Source organism: Armigeres subalbatus, unplaced genomic scaffold, assembly GCF_024139115.2.
Source record: "Armigeres subalbatus isolate Guangzhou_Male unplaced genomic scaffold, GZ_Asu_2 Contig297, whole genome shotgun sequence".
NCBI lineage: Eukaryota > Metazoa > Arthropoda > Insecta > Diptera > Culicidae > Armigeres > Armigeres subalbatus.
Window position 1 is genome coordinate 1 of NW_026943038.1, and position 27,172 is coordinate 27,172.

The 27,172-nt window shown below is 40.0% G+C and overlaps 1 protein-coding gene across 1 annotated transcript; it reads right to left on the reverse strand.

The window, feature by feature from the left end:
* Positions 1-11,953: 11,953 nt before the first annotated feature.
* Positions 11,954-26,257, reverse strand: LOC134203950 (ATP-binding cassette sub-family G member 4-like). The gene is given in 8 exon segments (XM_062678788.1): positions 11,954-12,543; positions 12,545-12,621; positions 12,623-12,807; positions 12,876-13,187; positions 13,322-13,414; positions 25,050-25,624; positions 25,682-25,930; positions 26,071-26,257. Coding segments are annotated over 7 exon segments (1,797 nt in total). The 5' UTR covers positions 25,900-25,930; positions 26,071-26,257; the 3' UTR covers positions 11,954-12,206.
* Positions 26,258-27,172: the final 915 nt, after the last annotated feature.

Sequence of the window (27,172 nt, forward strand, 5' to 3'; positions counted from 1 at the left end):
GGAATATGATTAATTTATCGACTAGTCATTGTCATTTGCAATTATCTATTAAAAGATTTTAAAATTTTAATTTTAAAACAAAGCACCACATCCTTTCATGACTGCTAAATATTTAGCTAAACAATTGTTGTACGGATTTTGATCCTTTGATTCAGAATCCGTTCACGGTCGAACGGTTTTCGGTTCAGGAGGTGTTGATTTAATTTATTATTTTATCATATTTTTCGTAGTTTCTAATGTGTAAATGCGCAACACTTCAAAACCAGAGGCCTTCGTGCTCCAGTATCAACGATAAACGTTTCATTTGCACTCGATTCCTATGTTCTAGAGACCTTTTCATATACTGAGGTGCCTAAGTGTATGGATTTCGATGCCCCAAGGTACTGTCCAGAACTGTTCCATCTGTTTCTACTAATAAGTTATCAGCCGCTATTTGTTCTCGTAGACGTTCTCCAATACGATCTATGCATGTTATGCGGACGCTATCTCAAAAGAGGATATTGCATCTTTTGCATATTGCAGGACATCTCCACTGCAAAACGTTTTCGAGGAAGTAAATAAATTTATGTCAGACGAGCCGCAATCAATTTGAATCAAGTTTTTGTACATGTTCCAAATGTGACTTAAATTGACATTGATTTTATTGACGATTTGGGTTGATATCTAAAGGTCGACGGAAGATTTCCATATCCTAGTAGCAAATAAATTGACGGGAAGTCTCTTCTCATTATTTTTTGTTGAATGTTGATCCAAATTATTTGATTGTTTAAATTTGTTTAAAAAAATATAGGAGATATCAACAAAGCACAGACAGGCAAAAAAACTTCAAAATTATAGCAAAAGACAAAACTATTGGCTGCAAGCTCATTAACATTCGTTTAGCCTATCTTCATCAGCATGCTCATAATTAGCGCATGGTACCCGCACGTGAATCCACATGATTACAGACCAGCATGGCCAAAACGGATAAATCTGCCAGTCACCGCTCCGTGTAGGTCCCCATCTTCGTAATACGAATTTTCATTGTTATCCATTTAGGCAGCCCGCTTTTCAAATCAACACTCCTAAAAGGCACTGCTAATCTTTGTTGCAAAATAGCTTGCAGCACGCAGCAGCGTCATCCACCGGCAGTCACCGCACGGATGGGGCATGGAAGAATCGAATCTTTCTCCCCACGTCGTCGTCAGTGGTACGCACAACTTGACCTCAAGGCGCGCAGCTGCCTCGATTCAATGAGAAGGTATCTATCAGGGGGCAGATCTTTCGACTTCAGAAGTTCACTTGTCTCGAGCGATCACTCTCTTGATTATTTATTATTTTTGCTACTTCAAAGTAAATGGCGCTTTCGGAGAAGCTTTGAAACTTGTCCGGTTAACGAAATGCGCAAGCGGTGCAGCGTGGAGGTCAAGAGTATAAACTGCGCCATAAAGCTGGGACAATCGTGATTTCGCCACATCGAATGTGATCGAACGAACGATTAGGGTGCATGATTTACGTTCTGAGGCATCCACTAGATGTTGGTCAGCGGTGGCACAGTAACTGCTCTAAAAGTGTTAATGCACAAATGTAATTATCAATTATATTCGCGCCCTTCCCGGTCAATTAATTATTCCGTCGTGATGCATTTGCTCGCATCCTCGTTTCTGGAAGATGAGACTGCTGTTTGTTGCACTTCTGATCCGGTAACGTGGTCTGGAAACGTGATTCTTAAAGATCGCCTGCCCCTGCAACAGCAACAAAAACAGAAAAAACTAATAGTGTCCAAATGTGATGTAATTTACGGTGCAGTTTAGAATTCTTGTATAAATTCGACTCTATAAAGGTGAGCTAATACTATGTTCGCAATAGGTCCTTGCAACATGTTATTCGGCTATCTTGATGAGCTTTCTTTTGTCGATAATTTGAATAACATGTTATTCAGGCCGTAGTGCGAACATAGTATAATACATATTGAATAATGTTGTATGAGACAAATAGTATTAGTAGACATGACGAAGTAATAAACCCTTGAAGGAAGTGAGAGAGTTCAAACTCTTTTATGGGTTGTGGCGGAGCCCATCATCATCATATTTGCACTAATTTTGGATTTTTCTAAAAGTTTTTGTTTCATAATTCTAAATAAATTTCAACGATTTTTGATATATTTATTGAGATCCGGAAAACAGATATTGAAGTATTAAATGAATGATACATGAGTTCAAGAGATTTCATAGGAATTCGAGGCTTCCGAAGTATGCGAAATTCTTTGAACTCCACATGAAGCCCTTACTGAAGAATCAGATAAACTGAAGCTCTCCACCACAACCAAGCAACCGCAGCTGTCTACAATTTCACTCTTTCGGAGGCCGATCCTGGTTTATTCACCACTACAACAACAGGTAATAAGACTGGTTACCTCCGTTACTTTCTAGATCAATCAACATGTAATGTATCTACCCCTACCGGCAAATGGTCACCACTCTCTTCTCCTGGTTTCCGTCGCTTCGGATACATGACGAGCAACCCCATTTCCTGAAAGATGAAAATCAATTTTACGAGGCTGCATCATCATTTTATTTCGCCTTGGACAAGTAGGGCCTTCATGTTCTCTTCAACTCGTTAAAAGCGACCCATCACAAAGGCAACGACACCCTCGCGATTCTCTATTAAATATCAGCTTCATTTGACGCTTTTCCGACAAAAGAACTACGTACCACCATAGTGTTGGCAGATGTCATTCTTCTAGTTGTTTTCCGTCGAGTAAACTCCCATCTCTATCTCCTCGTGGCGCTGACCGGGATACGAGCAACTTTATGGAAGATCGGATAACCAACCTCGGTGGGAACTATGGTCATATGCTGGCAGAAAAAAAGCTCCTCTCCGGAAGTGCAAATCTAATCGAGCGTCTGTTCTCCATGTTAGGAGCGGCTCACAACAGCGTCTGTTGTCGTCCAGGAAATACGGTGGCCCAGAACTGGAGAACGTGAATTTCAGGCGGTGGGTCCCATAGCGAACACTTCATTCAAGTACCACATCTACTATAGCGGCAGTGACAGAGTAGAACGATGAGTTGGCTTCAAGGTTGGGTGTTGAGAATGAAGGGCAAATTCTTAAACTATAGCCTGATCAGCATATATGCCCCAACGAACGATAAGCCTGATGACGTGAAGGATGAGTTCTATGAGGAATCTATGACAAAAGGTCGAAAGACAAAAGGTCGAAAGGACAAAAGGTCGAAAGACAAAAGGTCGAAAAGACAAAAGGTCAAAAGGACAAAAGGTCGAAAAGACAAAACGTCGAAAGGGACAAAAGGTCGAAAAGCACAAAAGGTCGAGAAGGACAAAAGGTCGAAAAGGACAAAAGGTCGAAACGGACAAAAGGACGAAAAGGACAAAAGGTCGAAAAGTACAAAAGGTCGAAAAGGACAAAAGGTCGAAAGGGACAAAAGGTCGAAAAGGACAAAAGGTCGATCAAGAACTAGTTGATATTAATTTGGGTGTTCCGAAAGAATTTATGAAATGCATTTAACTTCAAGTAGAAATAACAGACTCATCACATCATTCAAAGTTGAAGAATAAGGAATTTTCATAGAAGAAGTAATTACTATGAAACAATATTATGAATATCTACATTGTTCTGCTAGAGATATAAAGAATGTTGATTTATGGAATGAAAAAAACTTGTATTGCGCGAGACAGAGTTGTCCTATACAGTTGGCAAAAAAGTTGCTCTTTTATTTTAAACTATATTTAGCAATTAAATAAAATTCATTCAATGAGTGCAAATAATAGATGAAAATCTAGGTTTTCTGAATGTCGCTTCGATCTGTCAAAAGGCGCACGCATTGAAAATACACCGGCGTATAATATACGCCGGTGTATTTGATATGCGGCGTGCACCATTATGACAGATCGAAGTGACATTTAGAAAACTCATCATCCATCAATACTCACTGAATGAATTTTATTTATTTGTTAAAAATTGTGAAAATAAAGAGCAGAGTTTTTGTTAACTGTGTAGGGCAACTCTGAATATAGAATTGACTCTCTCCGTTTCAGTTCCTTGTCCATTTCGACCTTTTGATCTTATTGATCTTTGTAGTTTCTATCGACCTTTTGTCCCGTTCGACATTCTGTCCCGTTTCGACCTTTTGTCCCGTTTGACGTTTTGTCCTTTCGACCTTTTGTCCCTTTCGCCCTTTTGTCCTTTTCGCCCTTTTGTCCCTTCGACCTTTTGTCTTTCGACGTTTTGTCTTTCGACCTTTTGTCCTTTCGACCTTTTGTCTTTCGACCTTTTGTCCCTAACCCTTCTATGAGAGCCTTGATAAGGTTTCAATATCCAACGCTTGTCAGTTAAAGGAGTTGCTGAACAGTACCACCAGAAGCTGGACGAGTGGATTGGAGATGCCACCCGATCTGGCGACGTCAACAGATTGTGGGAAAATATTCACGAAGCTGTGACTACAGCAGCACAGGAAGTGTTAGGTACTGCACAGCGACGCCAACGAAATGGTTGGTTTGATGAGGAGTGCCAGCCAGTGACGGACGAGAAAAATGTTTCTAGGAGTCGAATGCTAGTGGCTCGTACCCGTTCCAACAAAGAGCGGTACAGTGTAGCAAGGGCAGAAGAGAAACGAATCCACCGCAGAAAAAACTCAAAGGTGCAGCCCAATCGGGTTGTACGCAAAGGTGACATAGGACTACGTAGCTATTCCAAATTGAAGGTATTTGCCATAATAATTTGTGTCGTTTTATTAACATTGAGCAAACTGCTCGGAGGCCAACTGAATCAAGAAGTCGAATAGTTGTTCCCAGTTGGATGGACTTTGATTCTCTAATCGTGGAATTAACATGACTCATCGGCCACTGAAGCCACTCGACTGGCTTTCAGTCGGGGACATCACAATCCTTACTTTGTCACGTACGCTTACATCGCGGGCGAAAACCAAACGTTGCAAATTGCGTTTGGTTTCACGTCACTTCTGATTCTGCTTATTTCTCCAAAAAGGTCTTTATACAAAAGAAGGTTGATCCGACTATCCGAAATAATCTTTCTTCAAAGTACAAAACTCAATCGTCAATAGCGAATTTGATAGCGCGTCGGAGGGACATGATGAAGTAAATTTGAATGGATGGGATCACTAACAGCAACCAAGCTAGGACGCCAAACCCGATGCCACCGAATCAGTCCATTAATGCAATTAAAATTAACTCTTTCTTTCCATAAAATGTTAGTCCTGAGAAGAACCAATTTTCTTTTCCCAATGCGCCTTTTCAATAACTAACTGCATCCAATCGCTTGTCGACACCTTGCGTTGCAACTATCCGATCGCCACTTGATGATTTTTCGCTCAGCCTCCAAAATTTTAAATAAATTTTCAGCATTGCCACACTGCCACCCACTCCTTCGTGCTGCTGTGTCAGCTCCGCTGCATCGAATGTTGAACCGTTCTTTGTGGAATCCCGATCAAAATGGCTCGCTCGCGTCGAACAGCAGCTTTTTTGTATTTAATACATAAGGCCCGTTAGCCCCGCCCAATTGTGATCTGTATGGGTGTAAATAAAATGTGCACTCATAACGATTAATGAAGGGATGGGGCCTGAGACGAGACCTGCAAAGACGCTGCTTCTTTTCTCTTGTTTTGACACTTGTTCTTCTTTTCATCACAGTTGACCATCGAGTTTCAACTGTTTACTTGACTGTTTCACCTAAGCCCCAGGTGGACCCTTCTGAGCATAATAAAAGTGTATCCAATTCACGAAATAGTTAATTCATTTTCATAAGGATTTTTATACCGGGAACAAAACACAGGTTTATTACTGATTATTAGCAAGCTAAACGGAAGGTTTGGAATACTCGTTAAAGTAAAAAAGTCTTGGTAAAAACAAAATGATGTGGAATATTTTATTTGGGATACCAATACTTTCACTCAAAAGCTGCTGGTTGCACCTGACAGTTCGTGACAGCAGTTGACTGGCAGCAGCTGAAGTTACATTTTTTCCTCTTTGCAGGTCTCGTCTCAGGATGGGGCTAATTGAATTACTTCAATAGATATAAGAAAGCTGGTTTTCGGCGCGCGCGAGCCATTTTGATGGGTATTCCGCAGACAATTTCGGAGAATGTTATTTGCCACTGCCTTGCAAGAGGGAAAAAATGCAAAAAATAAATAAATAAGAGATTTTAAGAAATTAGGTTTTACGTAAAACAAATCAAAATAAGGCACGTTACATTTTTTAGCAAAGAGTTGGAAAACGCATCATAAGTGAAAAAAAAATTGTTTTGCACTTTTTTCCCCAAGCAATTTTGTCAAAAATCCAAAAACCGAATATACAAGAGAGGCAAAGTATTTTTTACGCTAATCACGCCATAATCTAACACATGAGATTCAAAATAATTATTACCAACGGGAAAAGGTAGATCTTTGTCGTCATTTTTAACAAATTATAACTGAAAATCCATCTCCCACTCGAAACTTACGATCTATTCGTAAAAAACCGTTCTCAAATTGACATTTCAATTTTTATGGCTCAAATTCATCTGGGGGATTACTGGGTAGTGAATATAGTCATTACATGGGAAATAATAAGTAGAGCTCTTGTTAATAAACAGAAAAACATATAATTTGCTGGTGGCAATATGGTTTCCACTGCCTTATAAATGGTTAAACCGCTCTTTGATCGGGATTCCATCAAAATGGCTCGCGCGCCGGAGAGCATCTTTCTTGTATTCAATAAATTAAGCCCGTGAATTTGAATGGATGCAATCACTAACAGAAACCAAGCTTCCACGTCAAACGCCGATGCCACCGAAACAGTCCATATTCGCAATTAAACCTATCTGTTCAGAAAATGCTAGTCCTGAGAAGAACCAATTTTCTTTCCCCAATGCGCTTTCCCAATAATGTAATAGAAGCATCGCCACTGGCGGCACGAAATCGCAACAGTGTTATTTTTATAGTCAACCCTTTCTTCATATTAAATGCTGGTTCGTTGAGGTTGAATGATCTGCAGCAACACACCGAGGACCACCACCAATGCGATGAATTTCCGTTGAAAATGTTACCAGCACCTCCGTGATGCTGTGTCCGCTCCGCTGTGATCGCTTTGATGCGTCTACTCTGCGTGAAACCTTGTTCAAACTGAGGATTAGATCCAAACCCGCAAGTGATTGATTTTTGATGTCTGTGCTAGTGATGCATGTACATGATTGGTTGGTTTACCTTTTTCTAAACTTTTTATCAATTATCGATAATAAATAGTTAAAAATCAGTATTTTCAAATAAATACAAATAAGCGTTGACTCATGCTTGGTCGAATGGTCCAAAAAATTGAAAATCCATCAAGAACCGGCTGAGATATTAAAGTTTAAAGTCTATCATATTTTCGTGACGGTCCCCGATTTTCGCAATCGTAAAGTGTACCCCAATATAGAAAATACAGACGTAGTCCTACGTCAAAAGGCAACACGAAGAGAGTGTGATAGCTGAAGCGCAGGAGAACATGGATAGAAACGATATGCGGAGTTCCCGCCATGTACAATGACCAAGAGGGGAATGGTGGCAGCCAGGTGGAAGAAACACTTAGAAGATTTGTTGAACGGTGAAAAAAAGGAGTATCAGGAGCAGGATGGACATAGTCGGCGATGGTCAAGCTGTGGAACCACCAATTCTGGACGAGGTAAAGAAGGGGGAAAAACGCTGCTGGGAAGGACGAGATCCCGGTCGAGCTTCTTAAACACGGAAGTGAGCAGCTGCATCAATCAATCCACCACATTATCCAGAAAATATGGGAGGATGAAGAACTGCCTGCCGGCTGGTTGGATGGCATCATATGCCCAATCTATAAGAAAGGGCACAGACTAGAGTGTGCCAATTACACAAGGATCACCCTTCTGAACTCGGCGTACAAAATCCTGTCGCGTATCCTGCTTAAGGTGATTATAGAATGAAGCCAGAAATCGGCCATTTTGTAAACCACGTGCTTTTCCAATATTTTTTTCAAGAGCACGAGACGAAAGAACCATAACGCGTATGGGGATGAAATAATCGGAGATCGTTTGCTTAGTTATGCTAAACAATCATAATTTTATTTTCGGCACTGTACGAAAACTATTACGCCAGATTTGGGCTTTTGGAAATGAATGTAGATAAACGTGTGGTGAATTTGAAATTCACCACGGGCTTCATTCTATAATCACCTTAACAGACTGAGACCACTTGAAAAGTGCTTCGTCGGCGAATACGTGAGGTTTTCGTGAGGGCCGATCAACGACGGATCAGGATGATCCTTGATGAATTCCGGGAGTACAACTTGCAGACGAAGTGTCATCCTCGTTTTGGACCTTAGACGGATTGAAGCAACGTTCGAAGCAACGAAGCAGCCAACTTTCGAATTTATTGTTCAACATTATACCTCGAAAACTAAGCAAAGAATGAATCAATTTTAAGCGAAACGAAGTTTGTCGGGTCTGCTAGTAAAAGATAAATAAAAAAAATCAAAAATCTCCTCGGATTTGTTAAAGCATGCACCAATATGTTCAATTCCGTAAATTTCCTCTTCCCACCGAAACCGGCTCCCCGGCTCCCACCGAACCCGGCTCAACGTTCGCCACCTGAGGGTGACCAAACTCATTCGGATGTACTCAGCACTAGTTTCAATCGCTTATTCGAGTTAAATCCCATTTTTTATGCCGTCGAACGGCACCAATATGATCAATTCCAGAAATGTCCTCATTGGGTTCCCACCGGAACCGGCTCAAAGCTGGCCAATCGAAGGTGACCAAACTTACTAGGAAGTACTCAGTATGAGTTCCAATCACTTATTCGTGAAAAATCCTGAATTTTAGGCCGTCGAACGGTAAAAATATGTTTAATTCCGTGAATGTCCTCATTGGGTTCCCACTGGAACCGGTTTCAGGTTGTCCACCTGAAGGTGACCAAACACACTTGGAAGTACTCGGGATGAGTTCTAGCCACTTGTTTGAGGAAGATCCCGAATTTTAAGCCGTCGAACGGCATCAATATGTTCAATTCCGTAAATGTCCTTATTGGGTTCCCACCGGAACCGACTCCAGGTTCGCCACCTGAAGGTGATCAAACACACTTAAAAGTATACGGCATGAGCTCTTTTCGCTTATGTGAGAGAATTCAAGACATTTGGGCATTCAAACGTCACCAATATATCCATTTTTGATGTGTCCACTTTCGGTCCGAACCGGAACCGATATCAAGCAGCCATATACCCGAAACCAACATCTTGGACCAAGAAACCTCAAATATAACATATGCTTGCATTTAGATTCACCATTCATGGATTTTTCATGAACAAAATCATTTTCTCGTGAGTTTCTTGGAAAAATTACATTCTGGGTTACTATAGGTACCCCACGGGGTTTTGACCTCAATCCGGAACCTTTACAAAAATTCACGTCCTCAAGCCATAACTTGAAAATACATTAAATTTTCGATCCAACCATGCCTCTTTCGTTAAAATCGGTTGATCATTGACGAAATGAGAGCAAATTTAAAAATAAATTTCAGTCGTTTTCGATACGGCTTTTTTTCACGCTAAAAATGAACTACTCAAAACTGAGTCGAATCCGAATCATTAAAAACGGGACAACTCAAAATTTGAGTAAAAGATACTACTTCAATAAAATGATGATTGCACTTAAACTAGGAGTCTGTTTGTCGTAAAATGCACTTAGATAGATAGATAAACTTGATTCGCATCTGTCGTATTAAAAATTGATGGAAGGCCTAGCTTAACTTTCGCGAAGTCATTATTTTATTGAAGTAGTATATATTACTCAAATTTTGAGTTGTCCCGTTTTTAATGAAAATGAGTCGGATTCGCCTCAATTTTGAGTAGTTCATTTTTAGCGTGTTTGTTGTCGCATCAAAATTTTATTTTGGAGGAAAAAAAATTTAGGGGGGGGGGATTTTTTTTTAAATATTCGTATCAATCTTATTTGGCTCTAAAAACATCAAACAAAATTATTTTTAACTCGGATTTTTTTATTCGTTTTTTGCATTATGTATATAATGCTAAAAAAAACTATTTAATAAAAATTCCGCGGAAAAAAATTAAATTTCGTAAAATTTTGAATCAAATGGAACCGTATTTCGTTTCGAAATCTCGGAAGTAAATTTGAATTTCGTTTCGTTCCAACAGTAGCTTTTCTAATTTCGTTTCGTTTCGTCAGGAACAATGGTATTATCGCATACCCTTAGTCGCACGGCATAGATTTGGATCAGTTCGTGCGTGTTTTGTTGTCCACACGAGATTGAATTGTTGCGTATCCGCAGATGATATTCACAAAAGATTGGAAATCGAATTACCTTCCAAGATGATGTCAAATGTTCACCTCACGTCTTGCCTCACGTAAACTTGGGATTCCTCGGTCTTTCAAAGTAACATGTAGGGAAATAAGAATCCATTCTTATTGATTGTACAAGCGTGACAGGTACGGTTATTTGTCAGTTATGAATATGATGATTATTCCCCATTCTATCAAGTATCCGTTCTTATGTAGAGAAACTATATTACAGGTACTCTCTCAATCGGGTTGGTCGTTACTAATTCAAAGTGTTCAGTCATAATGTAAATTTTCTGATGGTTTATCATACGGATTAAGCTGTTTCATTTAAGACAGACATGTGTATCTTTCCTTTTCTAAGTGCGTGGTAATAGTCGGAAACGTAGATAAGTTTATTGTGCTCGAACCACACTGTACCGTGCACGCACCATACTTTGCGCAGTTAAGGAAATGTAAAATTGAATCAACTCGTACAACTTACAGAAAGTAGCTATTTGCCTGAAATAGTTTCCATGCTGTAGTATTATTATCATATTATTGTTTGAGAACTAAATTTGGTACAAAAATTTGAAATAAATAGTAAATTGTACTTCAATGCAGACCCTTATCATATGCCTAACTTTGCGCACATAACTTGGAAAATTTCCAGCACGAAGCAAGCGCCTATCATACAATTTTTCATCCAAATTTTATTTTTTCAGCTAATACTACTATTACAATTCATGTTCATTACATTTGTAGGCATATTTGAGCATATTTGAAAATATGAGGATGCCCAGCATTATTTTCTTATGATTCGACATACTTAGTATGTTTTCACGTCTGTTGGTGTATGTACAGCCTCATTTATGTACATTGACCACAGCTAACAAAAGTTCTTTTTTGCGTAAACCCTATTCCGACGAGATATTTCATAAATGTTGAAAATATCGAAGAAATACGAGTCGTGCGCAAAATTAGGTACACTGTATCGAAAAATTGTTCCTAACATTGCGCATCATATTTTTGAACGAAAAAAGAAAAAAACAAACCAAATTCTCATGAGATGGCTTCAACAATATTATAATTATTGGGTCCATGTGTAATCATTTGTCAGCAAGGATATGTAATAATTTACAAAAATACAGTTTTTCGGGTAGACCGTCACTTGTCATTCGTGCTAAGAACACGCCATTTTGGTCATTTTCACTGTTTTCAGTACAAGTTTAGGCTATTAAAATGAAAAATGTGTCATTTAACAGCGGAAAAATGCATGCACTGTTATGATAACATGTATATTGTGCTGACAAGTTATAATTATATTTCGAAATTCAATTTAAACGCATTCTATCACAAAAATAACCGCAAAATGCGCAAAGTTAGGAGCTGCGCAAAGTTGGGTGCGTGCACGGTATGTCCCTGATATTACTTCATCGTTCATTACTCATATGCACCTGTGTAATGTTTTGGAATTAGATCCTGAATAAGCACGAAAACACTTGTATAAATGAGGTTGTTTGTTGTGCGCTTATCACTGTATCGAATTTGTTTATTCATCCATTTTAAAGGCAGGGATTTTCCACAATGCTTTCGAGAGTGAGTAATTAGCATGATGAGGGTAGGTATGCCATGATTTGAATACAATATGCAGTATCATTCGGATGTAAACAATTCAAAGTCCACGAAGTTTTTGTTCTTTATTACTCATCTTACCGAAAACTGAATTCACCAGATTCGGATTTAATTGGTCACATATTTTGTTAGTACGTGTGAAGTACAAGGCAGTTTGTGCTAGCTTAAAACTAGAGACCTACGCAGACTATGAGGTAACGTTAGTAACAGATTCATCTATTCGAATCAGACCTTGAATTGACTTGAATTTTATGTATCTAAATAAAATTTGGAAGCACCGTTTCAACTTTTCCTTATTTCTATTGAGTCCACCTAAGTCTTAATTTTAAACTAACATACAATAACAGATGCAATACTACAATCCATACACCGAGTCCCGCCACATCGTACCAATAGTTACTGTTTTGAATTTCTAACAGCTCTAACACTTTTTTACTTTTCCTGTAGTAGCAAAACATATCTTCGCATGCAATCTCCGTCCGATTGAATCCGTACGTAGCCAACGCCAGCCCTTCGAATCCATATCGGAACTGCGACACGTACGTCAGCGGTTTAAACACGTCCAACAGCTCCCCGTATCGAATGAAAAATCCCGAAAACAGCACCATCGGAACTATCGTGCTGGGAACCACAAACGCTCACATCCACTGGACATATGCACCCGGCCACCATTCCGTACATTTGCGCCGTCCATCCCATCAGTCCGCAAATGGCCCCAGAACATCACTATCCGCTGGGTTTCGTCCAACTGCCCGCTCAGATAGTAAACAATCACCTGGCAGCATGTCACACTGGCTAGCATCAACGGAAAATCGGCCGCAAGTTTCGAAAAGAAGTACGCAGCCACCGAGTAGCAGTTGCTTTTGTGCTCTCGCACAAATACCGCCATTTCCAGCGGGACTGTAAATTAAAATTAATGATTATTACGTTACAATTGTAAAATTCACGCTTCATTTGAATAAACTTACAAGTAAGTACCACAGTCATTGCGTTGGAGAACATTATGAACATCAGAATCATAATTAAACAGCTAATATTGGCCAGCACTTTGGCGCCGTTATTTCCAACGTTGTAAAACACCGAACCCACAATCAGACCGAACAGCACATGCCCGAGAAATCGCAACCGGGTCAGCGTGAGATTGCGGAACGTGCCCAGGGCCGTTCGTCGGGTCAGAATCCAAAACTGGCGCAACTGCGATATCGGATACTGGGGACTCGAACCCCGTCGACTAGATTCGTTCAGTAGCTGGTCGCCGTCGTTCAGCTCGTCGTGGAACCCTGCAATTGGAAAAGGAGCCGTTCGTGACGAATTGCAGTATAAATGCTGTTCAGGTTGCATATTTTCAGGCGCGAGTGGGAGAATTTCGCCACAAAGATTCGCTCTCATTTCCTGATGGGGGAACTTTACTCACCATTCATTTGGTCACTGCTGGCGGATTCCATCTGTTTCAGAAGCGGATTGATTTTATCTGGATCCGTGTTGATGGTAGATGCCACTTTCATAGCTGGAAAAGTGATTGATAGTTATTACACACGAAAAGCTCATATGTATGTGAGTTGTAAGGGGCTGTCCATATACCACGTGGAAAGATTTTGGTCTGTTTTTGATACTCCCCTCTCCCAGCGTGGACATTTGTTCATATAAATTTTTAAAAATTGTGTGTACCGTTGACATTTATCATACTTCTTCTTCCCCGTAAACTGTCCGCGTGGTATATGGACAGCCCTAAGTTTTAAATGCAGGATTCGACTAATGCGTGCCAATAGAAAAATAAGACTTTGCCTTAACATCATCACAGATAACAGATATTGAGGCTGGTATCCGATACGTGTGTAAACATCTGCAACCGTTGATTCAAATGTATTCAACATTAGGAATACAATTGGCAATCATTTGGAGATGGCGCGACGATCATTTCAGTGTAAGACGCAGCCAAAACGATGCTTTCAAACGTATTGGCTGCGTTCGATGGTCGTTAATTAGTTGCGTCCGTATATACTTCCACAATCAGTTGAGTAGATGGCGGTAGTGAGTCAACGTATATCAATTAAAAAATTTACACAAAATTTTCAATAAAATTTGTTTTTGTTTAAATATCTGTTATCTGTGGCATAATCGACCAAAAACTAAATCGCAATATTGCGTTGAAGCCACATAATTTTCATTAAAAAAGATCCCAATTAAGTCATGTACCATGCAGAACGTGGGATGCTGCATTCGGAGAGGCAGACAACAGACTAGCCTCTTTCAGGAGCGTTCTCAAGAAACACACAAGTTTTATCAGAAGCGCAACCATTTTCCGCAAAGGCTTCATACTCCGATCCGAGATGTGCAGTTTTAACTGACGAACATGTGGTGATTGAAAGATGGAAGCAGTACTTTGAGGAACACTTGAATGGCACTGAAAGTACAGGCAGTGAAGGTCAAGACAACTAAGGAGAAGACTACGCCAGTTATTGATAATCATGGTATTGAAACTAGACTCTTAAAGATTGGCCACTTGTCTACACGGACTGAGAGTTAGAATCAGGGTAACAGCTACCGGAGGGACGGAAGGAAGGGGTCGTAGGCTCCATCTACAAGAAAGACACTATGCTGGAATGTGAGATCTTTCGAGCGATCTCCATCCAGCCGTCTACAAAGTGATATCCCAGATGTCACCAGATGTCAGATGTCGCCGTCTGTCACCAATAGTGAATGGGTAGTGGGTATAGATAGTGGAATATATAGATGAGCGAAGATAAATCCTCTGTCTCCAAACGAACTGTCAAACGTGGACATAAGGGAAAACGACCATGACGTCACGATTTCAATGCAAACGTTAAGGGCTGTGACGTCATGTGCGCGTGTGCACGGGCAAAAAAATCGACTCAGCCATGCTTTCGCTCATCTATAGATTCTACTATCTATAGTAGTGGGATGTTACCGGCTTCGTTGACGGCTGCTTGAAAACCAGAACTTCACTGCATGCCAAATCTTAAAAAAAAAAAATGCTGTGAATGTCCAGTTCCAATTCCTAAGTTCGAGCCAACTTAGGATTGTTACCCTCAACACCATTAGAACCAGCATGTACTGAGGTAAGCATCTTGCCTTTTCGCCATCTGGCAGCCATATGTCGCAAAGCCGCCTCGTTTGGCGCAGAATTCATCTCCTCACTGAAAGGGACCAGATACTGCGCACGATGGCCGGCATCGGACTCTCCCCAGTTGCGCGAGTCCACTGGTATGGAGCGAGAGACTGGCACTCCTCTTCAGTCATTATAAATAGCTCCCTAGCTTGCATCTTTTGCAGGAGTGACAATTTCGTGGTTAATAGAAGGTTGGTACTCGGTAGCTGAGCTTTTTAACAGAGATGTTCACAACCAAGAACACAGGTTTACGAATGAGTCGGTCTCGACCCGTGAAGTCGGCATTGGGGTCACCAGCAGCGATTTCACTGTCTTAGACAGCCTTCCGGGATTGTGCAGGGTCTTCTTGATCGAAGCAGCCGCGACTTTCATTGCCGCCATCTACCCGTCCAGGAAAAGGAAATCCATCCTGGTTTTTCCAGACTCTGCCAGCGTCATCTCCGCACTTCAGAGCAATCAGCCTAAGCACTCGATCCAAGGCATCGTAGCGAACATGCTCTCAGCGGGGTGCCTGGTAACATCAAGGCGAATCTTCTCATAGAAGACGAACATAAGGGCCAAAGTTTTACGACATCCGTCCCGCAGGGTGATGTCGAAAACTGTATAAAGAAGCCCATCCAAAAAAAACTGTATAAATTCCTGGATAGCTGTCACGTCTGGTTACCTACGATTGAGGGAAATTAAAGTGACCTCATCGACATGATTCCCAGTCTTAAACCGACTTCGAACCATACACACACGGTTCTTGCATCACTTTGGCGTGAATGGTGTGCAAAATTATATGAAGAATCCGGCCGAAGACTTCAATCCCTGTAAGGACTACGACAAGGTGTTTAATATTGCGCTAGAGGTTATCATGCAGAGATCCGAACGCATAAACAAAGTACATACATGCTAGTGGATGGAAACCGAGTCCGCATGGAAAGCAGTGTTATGAGGACTTCCTCATAAAGCTGAACCACATAATGTTGAAAACTCATGAGGCTTAACGCGAACGGATGAAAAAGTGCAATTTTTTTTTTATACAGATTTGTTTATTTATGAGGCTCAGATGTTTAATAATAAACTCTACGGAGCCAAAAACATTAAAAATAGTAGGATTAATTATTCCGAAGAAGTTTCAGAAACATTTCTGCGAGAGGTCTTCTTTGGTAGAGATCCGTCCATTGATCCTTCAGTAACCAAACGATCCCGTCGCTGACTCGTAGACTGCGCTAGTTGCTTTTTATCCTCTTCCTCTCTCATTTTCCTGTAGGAGTCCGTGTAGCTCATGATTCCCTTCTTCACGAACCAGATCCGATCTGTATTATTCTTGAAGCTCATAGTTTCTGCTAGTTTCTCGCGTTCCACCATTAAATTGGGAATTTCAAATGGTTCCATCCGTTCAGTTGAATCGGTATTCCAATCCAGCCACTTCAATTACGTCGTTCTGCGCTGCTTCCGATGATGTTTGACGTGTTACTGCATCAAATCCGATAACGACACCGGAGTACGATTTCCGTTCCCCACCTTGCGTTGCCATACACTGGTGGAAATAAGTATAAGGACAAGCTCGGTTTCCATACAAAATGGCCATTTTGGGGAGTCAATATCTCGATTCTTAGCGATTCGATTGGGCTGATTTTTTGCCAACAAGCCTAAAATGACTTGAATTTTTATTCAATGATAGTTACATTTCTGCATATATTCTGGTTATACGCGTTTCTGTTGGAAATAATTATAAAGACAGTTCCGTTGTATAGAGCTCCATATAAAAAAGTGGTGTCTCTATAATTATTTCCAGATTTTGAGGTCAAAATCAACAGAGATGTATACCATTTACTCAAAGATCGAAAGTTCAAGTTAAAAACAGGTGCCTAGTAAAATTTCAGCCAAATCGAATCGCTTTACGAATCGAGGTATCGATCCTCAATCATGATGAAAATGTATGAAAATCATGCTTGTCTTTATACTTATTTCCGGCGGTATATTCGCCTCTTTCTTTCCGATTGATCGTTCATTTTTTTCCTTTATGGACATGCATCCTTCCGGTGACCTTCCGCTCGGCACATGAAACATTTGTTACGCAAATTCTGGTAGAATACCTTTCCTGTCCAATTTGACACTTCCAACGACGAGGGGATTTCCTTTTTTACATCGATGTACACGCCTCTCACGCCGGTGTACATATGGTCCAGACCTACGTTTGGCGGGAATTTTTCCCGGACCACAGAATCCACTTCCCCGTACTCCACAAGAAACTACTTGAGATAATTATCCGGAAATTTTCGCTGTCCATGATTCTTCATTAACGACTCCTGTATTGCATCCAGCGAAATAAATTTCACAAACCACCGCTGTTTTGTATGCTGCTTCCATAAGAGATACATCAGTATCCCACTGTCGCACAAACCCGGCGATCTCCACCAAAGTTGGTCGGGAAGCGGTAGGTGGAAAGCTAAGTGAAAATCTTACATCAAGCCGAAATAACAAAAAGTTGATACTCGATATCGATAAAATAATTTACATTTGACGTTAGCAGAGAACAAACGAAATATTTTTGAGACTCCTTTTGTTGTCTGTCAATATTGATATCGAATTATAATTTTTATTGTCCGTACAGAATTAGAAATATGAAGGTAACATAGAAAGGAACAAAACTTTATTTATTGTTCGTGGTCCTTGCATTTAGTTTTTGATTCTTGCCAAAAAAACTCCCACTTTTTATTCTTTAATCTTCCTTGTTTTTTTTTCTTCTTCCATGATTTTTATTCCTTCTTTTTCCTTTTCTTTGATTCTTCTTCGTTCTTGTTTCTTCCTTCTTGACTCTTCCTACTTGGTTTTTTCTTCTTCTTTCTTCCTTCTATTCTCTTACTTCTTACTAGTCCTTTGTTCCATCGTTCTTTTTTCTTCTTCCCTCTTCTTTGTTCTTCTTTATTCATCCATATTTTTTCTTCCTTCTTCTGTCTTCCTAATTTCTTTCTTCTTCCATCTTCTTTTTTCCTTCGTTCTTCTTCGTTTTTCCTTCTTTCTTTTTCTTTCTAAGGAGGAAGCTTATGCTTTCATCTTTCGTCTTCCATCATTCATTTGCGTTTTACTTTCTTCCTTTTTAGTCCTTCTTTCTTCCTTCTTCTTCCATTTTCCCTCCTTCAATCTTCATCAACCTTCCTCCTTTCAACGTTTTTCTCTTTGCCTAATTTTTTTTACTCTCTATTATTTACTCATTATTCTTTATTCTTTTTTTATTATTTCTTATTTCTTAATTTCTAATTCTCAATTCCAAATTCCTAATTCCTGATTTATTATTCCTAATTCCTAGTTTCCACTTCCTTATTCATAAATCCTAACTCCTAATTCTCAAAACCTGATTCTTAATTCGTAATTCCTAACTCCAAACTCCCAATTAATAATTCCCAATTCCTAGTTCCCACTTCCTAGCTCCTAACTTCCAATTCATAATTCTCATTTTTTTATTTCTGATTCCTTATTCTCAATACCTTATTCCCAATTTCAAATTCCTAATTCTTGGTTCCTAATTTCCAATTCCTAATCATAAGCCCTAAATCCCAATTCCCAACTTCTAGCTTCAACTTCCTAAATCATAATTCCTAACTCATAATCCTTGACCCCTAATTCCCAATTCCCAATTCCAAGTTCCGAATCCTAAATCTCTACTCCTAATTTCTAATTCCCACCCCCTAATTCCTAAATCCTAGCTCCTAACTCCTTTATTCCTAATTTCTAATTGCTGATTCCTCATTCTGAATTCCTGATTCACGAGAGGAGCCAGCAGCCTAGGGCTGATAGTCTCGCTAATAAAGACAAAAAAATCTTGATTCGCAAATCCAAATTCCTAATTCTTGCTTCCTAATTACCAATTAATAATTCCTAGTTCCCAATCCAAAATTTTTAACTCCCAAATCCCAATTCCCAACTCCTAGTTCCAACTTCCTAGGAATTATTCCTAACTCATAATCTTTGACCCCTTATTCTCAATTCATAATTCCAAATTCCTGTTCTTAATTCCTAATTCCTTGCTCCCAATCCTAAATCCTAACTCCTAAATTCCAATTTCCAACTCCTAGCTCCAACTTCCAAAATCAGAATTCCTAACTCATAATCCTTTCCCAATTCCTAATTCCTGATTATTGATAATACTCAGTTTCCAATCAAACTCCTAATACCTAATTCCTAAATCCTAGCTCCTAACCCCTTATTCCTAATTTCTAATTCCCGACTTCTGATTCTCAATTTTTAATTCCTGATTCCTTATTCTCAAATCTAATTCTTGATTCCTAAGGCCGATACAAATATTTAAAATCTATTTTGTCAAATTTTGACGGTTTTTTTTGCCAAAAATAATATTTTGAAGGGGCACAATATAAAATTCGAATAATTTTGAGGATTTTCAAAACATTCTTTAAAATCCGAGGAGTTTTTTTTTTTTTCATTTTAATATTTATTTTTTATTATCCCCCCTTTGACCTTTCGGAGACCAGTAGGACAAAAAGTTAATTAAATATTTGTAACGGCCTAATTACCAATAAATAATTCCTAGTTCTCAATCATAAATTCTAACTCCTGAATCCCAATTGCCAACTCCTAGTTTCTACTACAACTACTACTACTACTACTCCTCTACAACTTCTTCATACACATAATCCTTGACCCCTAATTCCCAATTCCTAATTCCTGATTAATTATTCCCAATTCATAATTCCTAGTTTCCGCTTCCTAATTCCTAAATCCCAACTCCTTATTCGTAATTCCTAATACCTAATTCCTAATTCGCAGCTCCTTACTTCCAATTCCCAATTCATAATTCCTAGTACCCCATTCCTAATTCCTAAATCTTAGCTCCTAACTCCTAATTCTTCAATCGTCTAAGACGAGTTTAGTACTCTCCATTTAATTCCACTACGTTTTGTTATCTTTGCAGATACGTATTTCGACTTCAACTGTAAGGTCGATTTCATTGTCTTGTACTTGACTCGATTTGGAGAATGGAAATGGAAATGGGGAGTACTGAACTTTAGACATTCCACTAAAAAGAGCTTTGAACATTTTTTCCTAGTTCTTAATTTCTATTTTCCAATTCCCAATTCCTAATTCCTGATTCCTTTACTTCCAATTCCTTATTCCCGCTTCCTAATTCCTAAATTCTAACTCCTATCTATTAGAACCTGATTTCCAATTCATTATTCCTAGTTCACACTTCCTCATTCCTAAATAATAAATCCTAACTCATAATTCTCAATTCATTATTCCATATTCCTGGTTACCATTTTCTAAATCCTAAATCCTAGCTTCTAACTCACTCCTGAATCATAATTATTAATTCCTTTCCTAGTTCCAACTTTTTAAATCTCAAACTTCTTACTCCTAATTCCCAATTTCTATTTCCTTATTCCCAATTTATAATTCTTAAATTCTTATTCCTTTTTCCTAATTCATAATTTCTAACTCACAGCTCCAAATTTCTAGTTCCCATTTCCCAATTCCTAACTCCTAATTCAAATTCTTGGTTCCCATCTCCGTGCAGTAAGCGCGGCTACAAAGCAAGACCATGCTGAGGGTGGCTGGGTTCGATTCCCGGTGCCGGTCTAGGCAATTTTCGGATTGGAAATTGTCTCGACTTCCCTGAGCATAAATGTATCAATATCATCGTGTTAGCCTCATGATATACGAATGCAAAAATGGTAACCTGGCTTAGAAACCTCGCAGTTAATAACTGTGGAAGTGCTTAATGAACACTAAGCTGCGAGGCGGCTCTGTCCCAGTGTGGGGATGTAATGCCAATAAGAAGAAGAAGAAGAACTCCTAATTCCTTATTCCTAGTTCCCACTTCCTAATTCCTAAATCATAACTTCTTATACCCAATATCTAAATCCTAATTCCTTATCCCTAGTTCTCACTTCTTAATTCCTAAATCCTAGCTCCTAGCTCCTAATTCCTGATTCCTAATTCCCAATTCAAGTTCCTGGTTCCCATTTCCTAATGCCTAAATCCTAACACCTAAATACTTTATTCTTAGTCCCTATTTCTTAATTCTTGTTTCTGTATTCCTTATTCCTTGGCATTTAATCTTTTTCTTCATTCTTTATTTTTATTTTATGTTCTTCATTTTTTTTTCATTCTTTTTCTTCATTATTTATTCACTATTCACCCATCAATATGTACTTCATCGTACGCTTGGAATTCAATCATCCACCAATTTCAACCCTTCGAAATATTTCAGCTTTCTGATACTTTCCTTTTGATACTTCCAGCCTTGTAAGACTTGACGCCTTGACGTTCATAAGACCAGTGTTCCACTACAAAGGAGTACAAGAGAGCGATGTGTAGCGGTGAAGAATTAACCACAAGATCACATAACTCTACGGTGAGCTCAATCTCCAGAAGGTGACAAAACCGGAAGGGTACGATGGCATTGAATGTTGCAAGAATGCCCGATAGCAACCCAAAATAGATGCTGTTTGGTAAATTTGCGAGTTTTGCCTTTCTCGTATACTAAGTATACGGTAAAGGCTATATGATCGCTCCAAAAACAAACTTTTTATAGAAGGCTCGGAGACCCATAGTGTTATATACCAATCGACTCAGTTCGACGAATTGAGGTGATGTCTGTGTGTGTGTGTGTGTGTGTGTGTGTGTGTGTGTGTGCACAAAACGACGCAAAAAATGTCACTCATTTTTCAGGCACTTATCCTCAACCGATTTGCTCGCAACAAATTGCATTCGACGCAGAATCCTTTCCCATTGTTTCCTATTGGAAATTGGCCAGGTCGGACTATGGGATCGGAAGTTATGGTCAAAATACAAATTTATACGTAAAAGTCGCGTTAAGAAAGTCACTCCATTTTCGGGCACTTATCCTCAATCGATTGGCCCGCAACAAATTGCATTCGACGCACAATCCTTTCCCATTGTTTCCTATTGGAAATTGGCTAGGTCGGACTATGGGATCGGAAGTTATGGCCAAAATACAAATTTATAAGTAAAAATCGCGTAAAAAATGTCACTCATTTTTCGGGCACTTATCCTCAACCGATTTGCTCGCAACGAATTGCATTCGACGCAGAATCCTGTCTCGTTGTTTCCTATTGGAAATTGGCCAGGTCGGACTATGGGATCGGAAGCTATGGCCAAAATACAAATTTATACGTAAAAATCGCGCAAAAAATGTCACTCATTTTTCGGGCACTTATCCTCAACCGATTTGCTCGCAACAAATTGCATTCGACGCAGAATCCTTTCCCATTGTTTCCTATTGGAAATTGGCCAGGTCGGACTATGGGATCGGAAGCTATGGCCAAAATACAAATTTATAAGTAAAAATCGCGCAAAAAATGTTACTCATTTTTCAGGCACTTATCCTCAACCGATTTGCTCGCAACGAATTGCATTCGACGCAGGATCCTGTCCCATTGTTTCCTATTTGAAATTGGCCAGATCGGACTATGGGATCGAGAGTTATGGCCAAAATACAAATTCATACGAAAAAATCGCAACAGGTTGCATTCGATGCTGAATCTTGCCCCATTATTTCCTGTTGAAATCAGATCGGACTATGGGATCGATAGTTATGGCCAAAATACAAATTCAAACAAAAACATCGCGTAAAAAATGTCACTCATTTTTCGGGCACTTATTCTCAACCGATTTGCTCGCAACAAGTTGCATTCGACGCAGAATCCTGTCCCATTGTTTCCTATTTGAAATTGGCCAGATTTGACTCTGGGATCGGAAGTTATGGCCAGAATACAAATTTTTACGTAAAAATCGCGTAGTAAATGTCACTCATTTTTCAGGCACTTATCCTCAACCGATTTGCTCGCAACAAATTGCATTCGACGCAGAATTTTTTCCCATTGTTTCCTATTGAAAATTGACCAGGTCGGACTATGGGATCGGAAGTTATGGCCAAACTACCCTTTTTGCCTTTCTCGTATACTAAGTATACGGTAAAGGCTATATGATCGCTCAAAAACAAACTTTTATAGAAGGCCCGGAGACCCATAGTGTTATATACCAATCGACTCAGTTCGACGAATTGAGGTGATGTCTGTGTGTGTGTGTGTGTGTGTGTGTGTGTGTGTGTGTGTGTGTGTGTGTGTGTGTGTGTGTGTGTGTGTGTGCGTGTGTGTGTGTGTGTGTGTGTGTGTGAGCAAAACTATTCAAAAATGTCACTCATTTTCGGGCACTTAACCTCAACCGATTTGCTCGCTACAAGTTGCATTCGACGCAGAATCCTCTCCCATTGTTTCCTATTTGAAATTGGCCAGATCGAACTATGGGATCAGAAGTTATGGCCAAAATACAAATTCATACGAAAAATCGCGTAAAAACGTCACTCACTTTTTAAGCATTTATCCTCAACCGATTTGTTCACAACAAGTTGCATTCGACGCAGAATTCTATCCCATTGTTTCCTATTTGAAATTGGCCAGATCGAACTATGGGATCAGAAGTTAAGGCCAAAATACAAATTCATACGAAAAAATCGCGTAAAAAATGTCACTCATTTTTCGGGCACTTATCCTCAACCGATTTGCTCACAACAAGTTGCATTCGACGCAGAATCCTGTCCCATTGTTTCTTGTTTGAAATTGGCCAGATCGAACTATGGGATCGAAAGTTATGGCCAAAATACAAATTCAAACGAAAAAATCGCGTAAAAAATGTCACTCATTTTTCGGGCACATATACTTAACCGATTTGCTCGCAACAAGTTGCATTCGACGCAGAATCCTGTCCCTATGTTTCTTATTTGAAATTGGCCAGATCGGACTATGGGATCAGAAGTTATGGCCAAAATACAAATTCATACGAAAAAACCGCGTAAAAAATGTCACTCATTTTTCGGGCCCTTATCCTCAACCGATTTGCTCGCAACAAGTTGCATTCGACGCAGAATCCTGTCCCATTGTTTCCTATCTGAAACTGGCCAGATCCTACTATGGGATCGAAAGTTATGGCGGCAGTATAGTATATGCCCAAAATAGCCAGCATGAGTTAACCGCCAGAAATTTGTATGGCGAAAGACATCTAAGGCGGGTTTTCTCAAAATTAGGAACTTTTTATGAAAAACTATTTGGTACCGGTTATGTAGGAAGGTGTCCACTACTACGCCTACCAAATATGTTTTCGATGAAGGTGATTAATTTTGAGAAATCGAACATTAGATGCCTTTCGCCATACTGGTTTCAGGAAGTTAACTCCTAGTGTGCCGCTGTAAGTACGCTCAAAGCAGGCGATTCATTGGGTCAAAAGTTATGGCGAAAATACTAATTTTAAAACTACAAAATGAAATGCCATTTTTTGCTCTTAAGCTCATCCGATTTGTTTGCAACAAATTGCGTTTGGCGAGAATTTTTTTATGCATATAAACAAATATGAAAAATAAGACCAATCCACATATGTTATTTGAGATTTTTTCAAACCTTTTGAACGAACGAGAAAGGCACCATCACCGCTAGGTGGATTAATCTGGGTTTTTTTTATTTTAAGTTACTGAAGCGTAGCAAAGCTATTAATTCTCAAAAATCCATTGAAAAATAAAGGCGCTATCAGCGTTCAATATCTTAAAATTTTTGTATCGGTCTCCAAATTTTAGATTCAGGATTTACATCCAGTACTTTCGTTTATGACGTTGTTCAATGTAAAAACATAACTTTAGAGCGCCGTAGCTCTGGCCGTCCGGAAGATGCTCCCATGCGAACCATTTTTCGAGCACGACGACACACCACATCGTCCCCGACGCCAAATGACCGGATGAGCTGCTGAAATTCCTTGATTATGATGATTCCCTGATTCCCGAATCCTAATCCCCATCCATCCTTAAACATTGTAAACCTAACTTCGAGTCACCACGAGTACGTTGGCTTATTTTCCTGTCTTACTAATTTAATAATAAGATATATCACAAAGAAACGTGGCTCCGTAAAGTGTTATACACGCCTAAGCCTACCAAATAAACGAACTTGGGGAAAAAAAACATAACTTTTTTTAAGAAGTACACCTTTCTACTCACCGAAATCAGCCCGATTGTAATATTGCGGACACTCAAACCCGGCTCCAGCCAACGTCCCGATCATGTCCTCCAACGACCCTTGGTACATGCACCGTCCATCCGCCACCACATAGATATCGTCAAACAGCTCTAGCAGTTCGGAGCTTGGCTGATGGATCACACTAACCACACACCGGCCCTGCTTGGCCAGATCCTTCATGTACGATACCACCTGAAACGCCGATTCACTGTCCAGTCCGCTGGTGGGTTCGTCGAAGAACATAATCTTCGGATTCGATACCAGTTCCAGCCCGATCGATAGTCGCTTTCGTTCCCCACCGGAAAGCACCCGTGCCTGATTGTGGGCGCACTTGGCCAATCCCAGCAGGGCGATTATGTCGTTTACAATTTTGGTTTTGTGTATTCGGGTGACATTGGATGACAGTTTGAGATCTGCCGCGTAGTGAAGTGTTTCCTGAACGGTTATGTTCTGAAGGAGTGGCACGTCCTGAGTGTTGTACGCAATCAACCGTCGATACCTGTGACGTTCTACGACTTCGTTATTAATTAGGATATGGCCCGTGATGTTCTCGGTTCTAAGAAAGGCAAACGATTGAATAATAATGTCAAAATGGGGAGGTGATTGAACTAACTTGAAACCGCTCAGTGCGTTCATCAGCGAAGACTTCCCCGCACCGGAAGGGCCCATAATTGCAGTCAGTCGCCCGGAACGGAACGTACCAGAAATATTCTTCAACAGCTGTTGCTTCTTCCCATTCTGGTTGACCGTGTAGTTGAGATTTCGAAAAGATAAACTGCTGATGGTTTTCACCAATGGTATGATCACTTGTACCGTCTCATCGAGACTCATTTTTTGCTGCTGCGTTCCTGCGCGGCCACTCCTGCAAAACAATGTTCATCGATTAATAGAGGTCAATTAGGCATCCAGCGAGTCAAACGACAGTGCCCTTTTTATTATGGAAGCCAAACAACAACAATCAACATTAGGGTGCTCCAAGTTTCATATCTTTAACATGATTACCATGAATTCAAACTTGTTCACTGATTCTGATTTCACTTTCACAGTTTATAAGCAATATTATTTTCCAACATTTGTATTTTGTGCCGCACTCTATTTTTCAGCTTAATTTTATTTTAGTAAGACAGGCCTCCAGTCATCCGGCGAAATTATCTTGAGTTGAGCATCATTACACATCACATCACATGCATATCGCGACCACGATCATATCATGTTTGTTTGTTATCTTCTATGAGATCGTTCCATGACGTCAGCTGTGCAAATCTCCATCGATCGATATTTACTTGAATCACTCACCATCTGGAATGACGTTCAACTCAAACCGTTTACCACCAGGGGCAAACAATCGATTTTATGATTGTAGCTCTCACCGCCAAATAAGATTCGAAAGAAAGGCACCCACTTCAACCAGATTCATAGAGCCTGTATCCAAAAAAATGCTAGGTTTATTTATATTCGCTGCACGACACACTTCAACACACTCCCTACAGGTTGAAAACTAATAACGCCGTCGTCAGCAGGGAGAATTTGTAATCTTTTCCGGTTTGGCTTTCGATCACCTTTTCAAAGTCCCGCTTTCCTCAGACGGCTTAATGTTCTGCCCATCATCGTGTGTTCAACCTGTTTTATTGACTCATTCACATATTTTCTTCGGCCGGCCGACCAGAATGCAACTCCCCCTTTTTTTGCGACGCATTCATTCAACTTACCGTCGCTTAGCACAAGTTCTTGAACAAAGAATGCTGTTCGAACTAATCCAGCACCGAATACCAGCGAAAACTTCTTTCCAATACTGCACGAAATGCTCATAAATTGAAAACAAATGACAATTTAGATTGGCCTCCCCGTTACTGTGCCTTGCTGCTGCTCCACTTCTTCAACACATGTTCGCCACCCAGCAACGTAGACGAAACGCGAGAACCACCCAAACCGATCAACCGGTTCTGCCAAAACGCGAGAGTAGACTGAACTCCACCGAAGGCCGCGGCTTCCCAGCAGGTTCACAAAACCGCTGCTCCCCATCAACAGTGCGCCGGTTCAGAAGCATTCGTTCTGAGGGAGATTTCCTCTCGCGCTTTCTCGTGAGAATGTTTATCCAATTTAA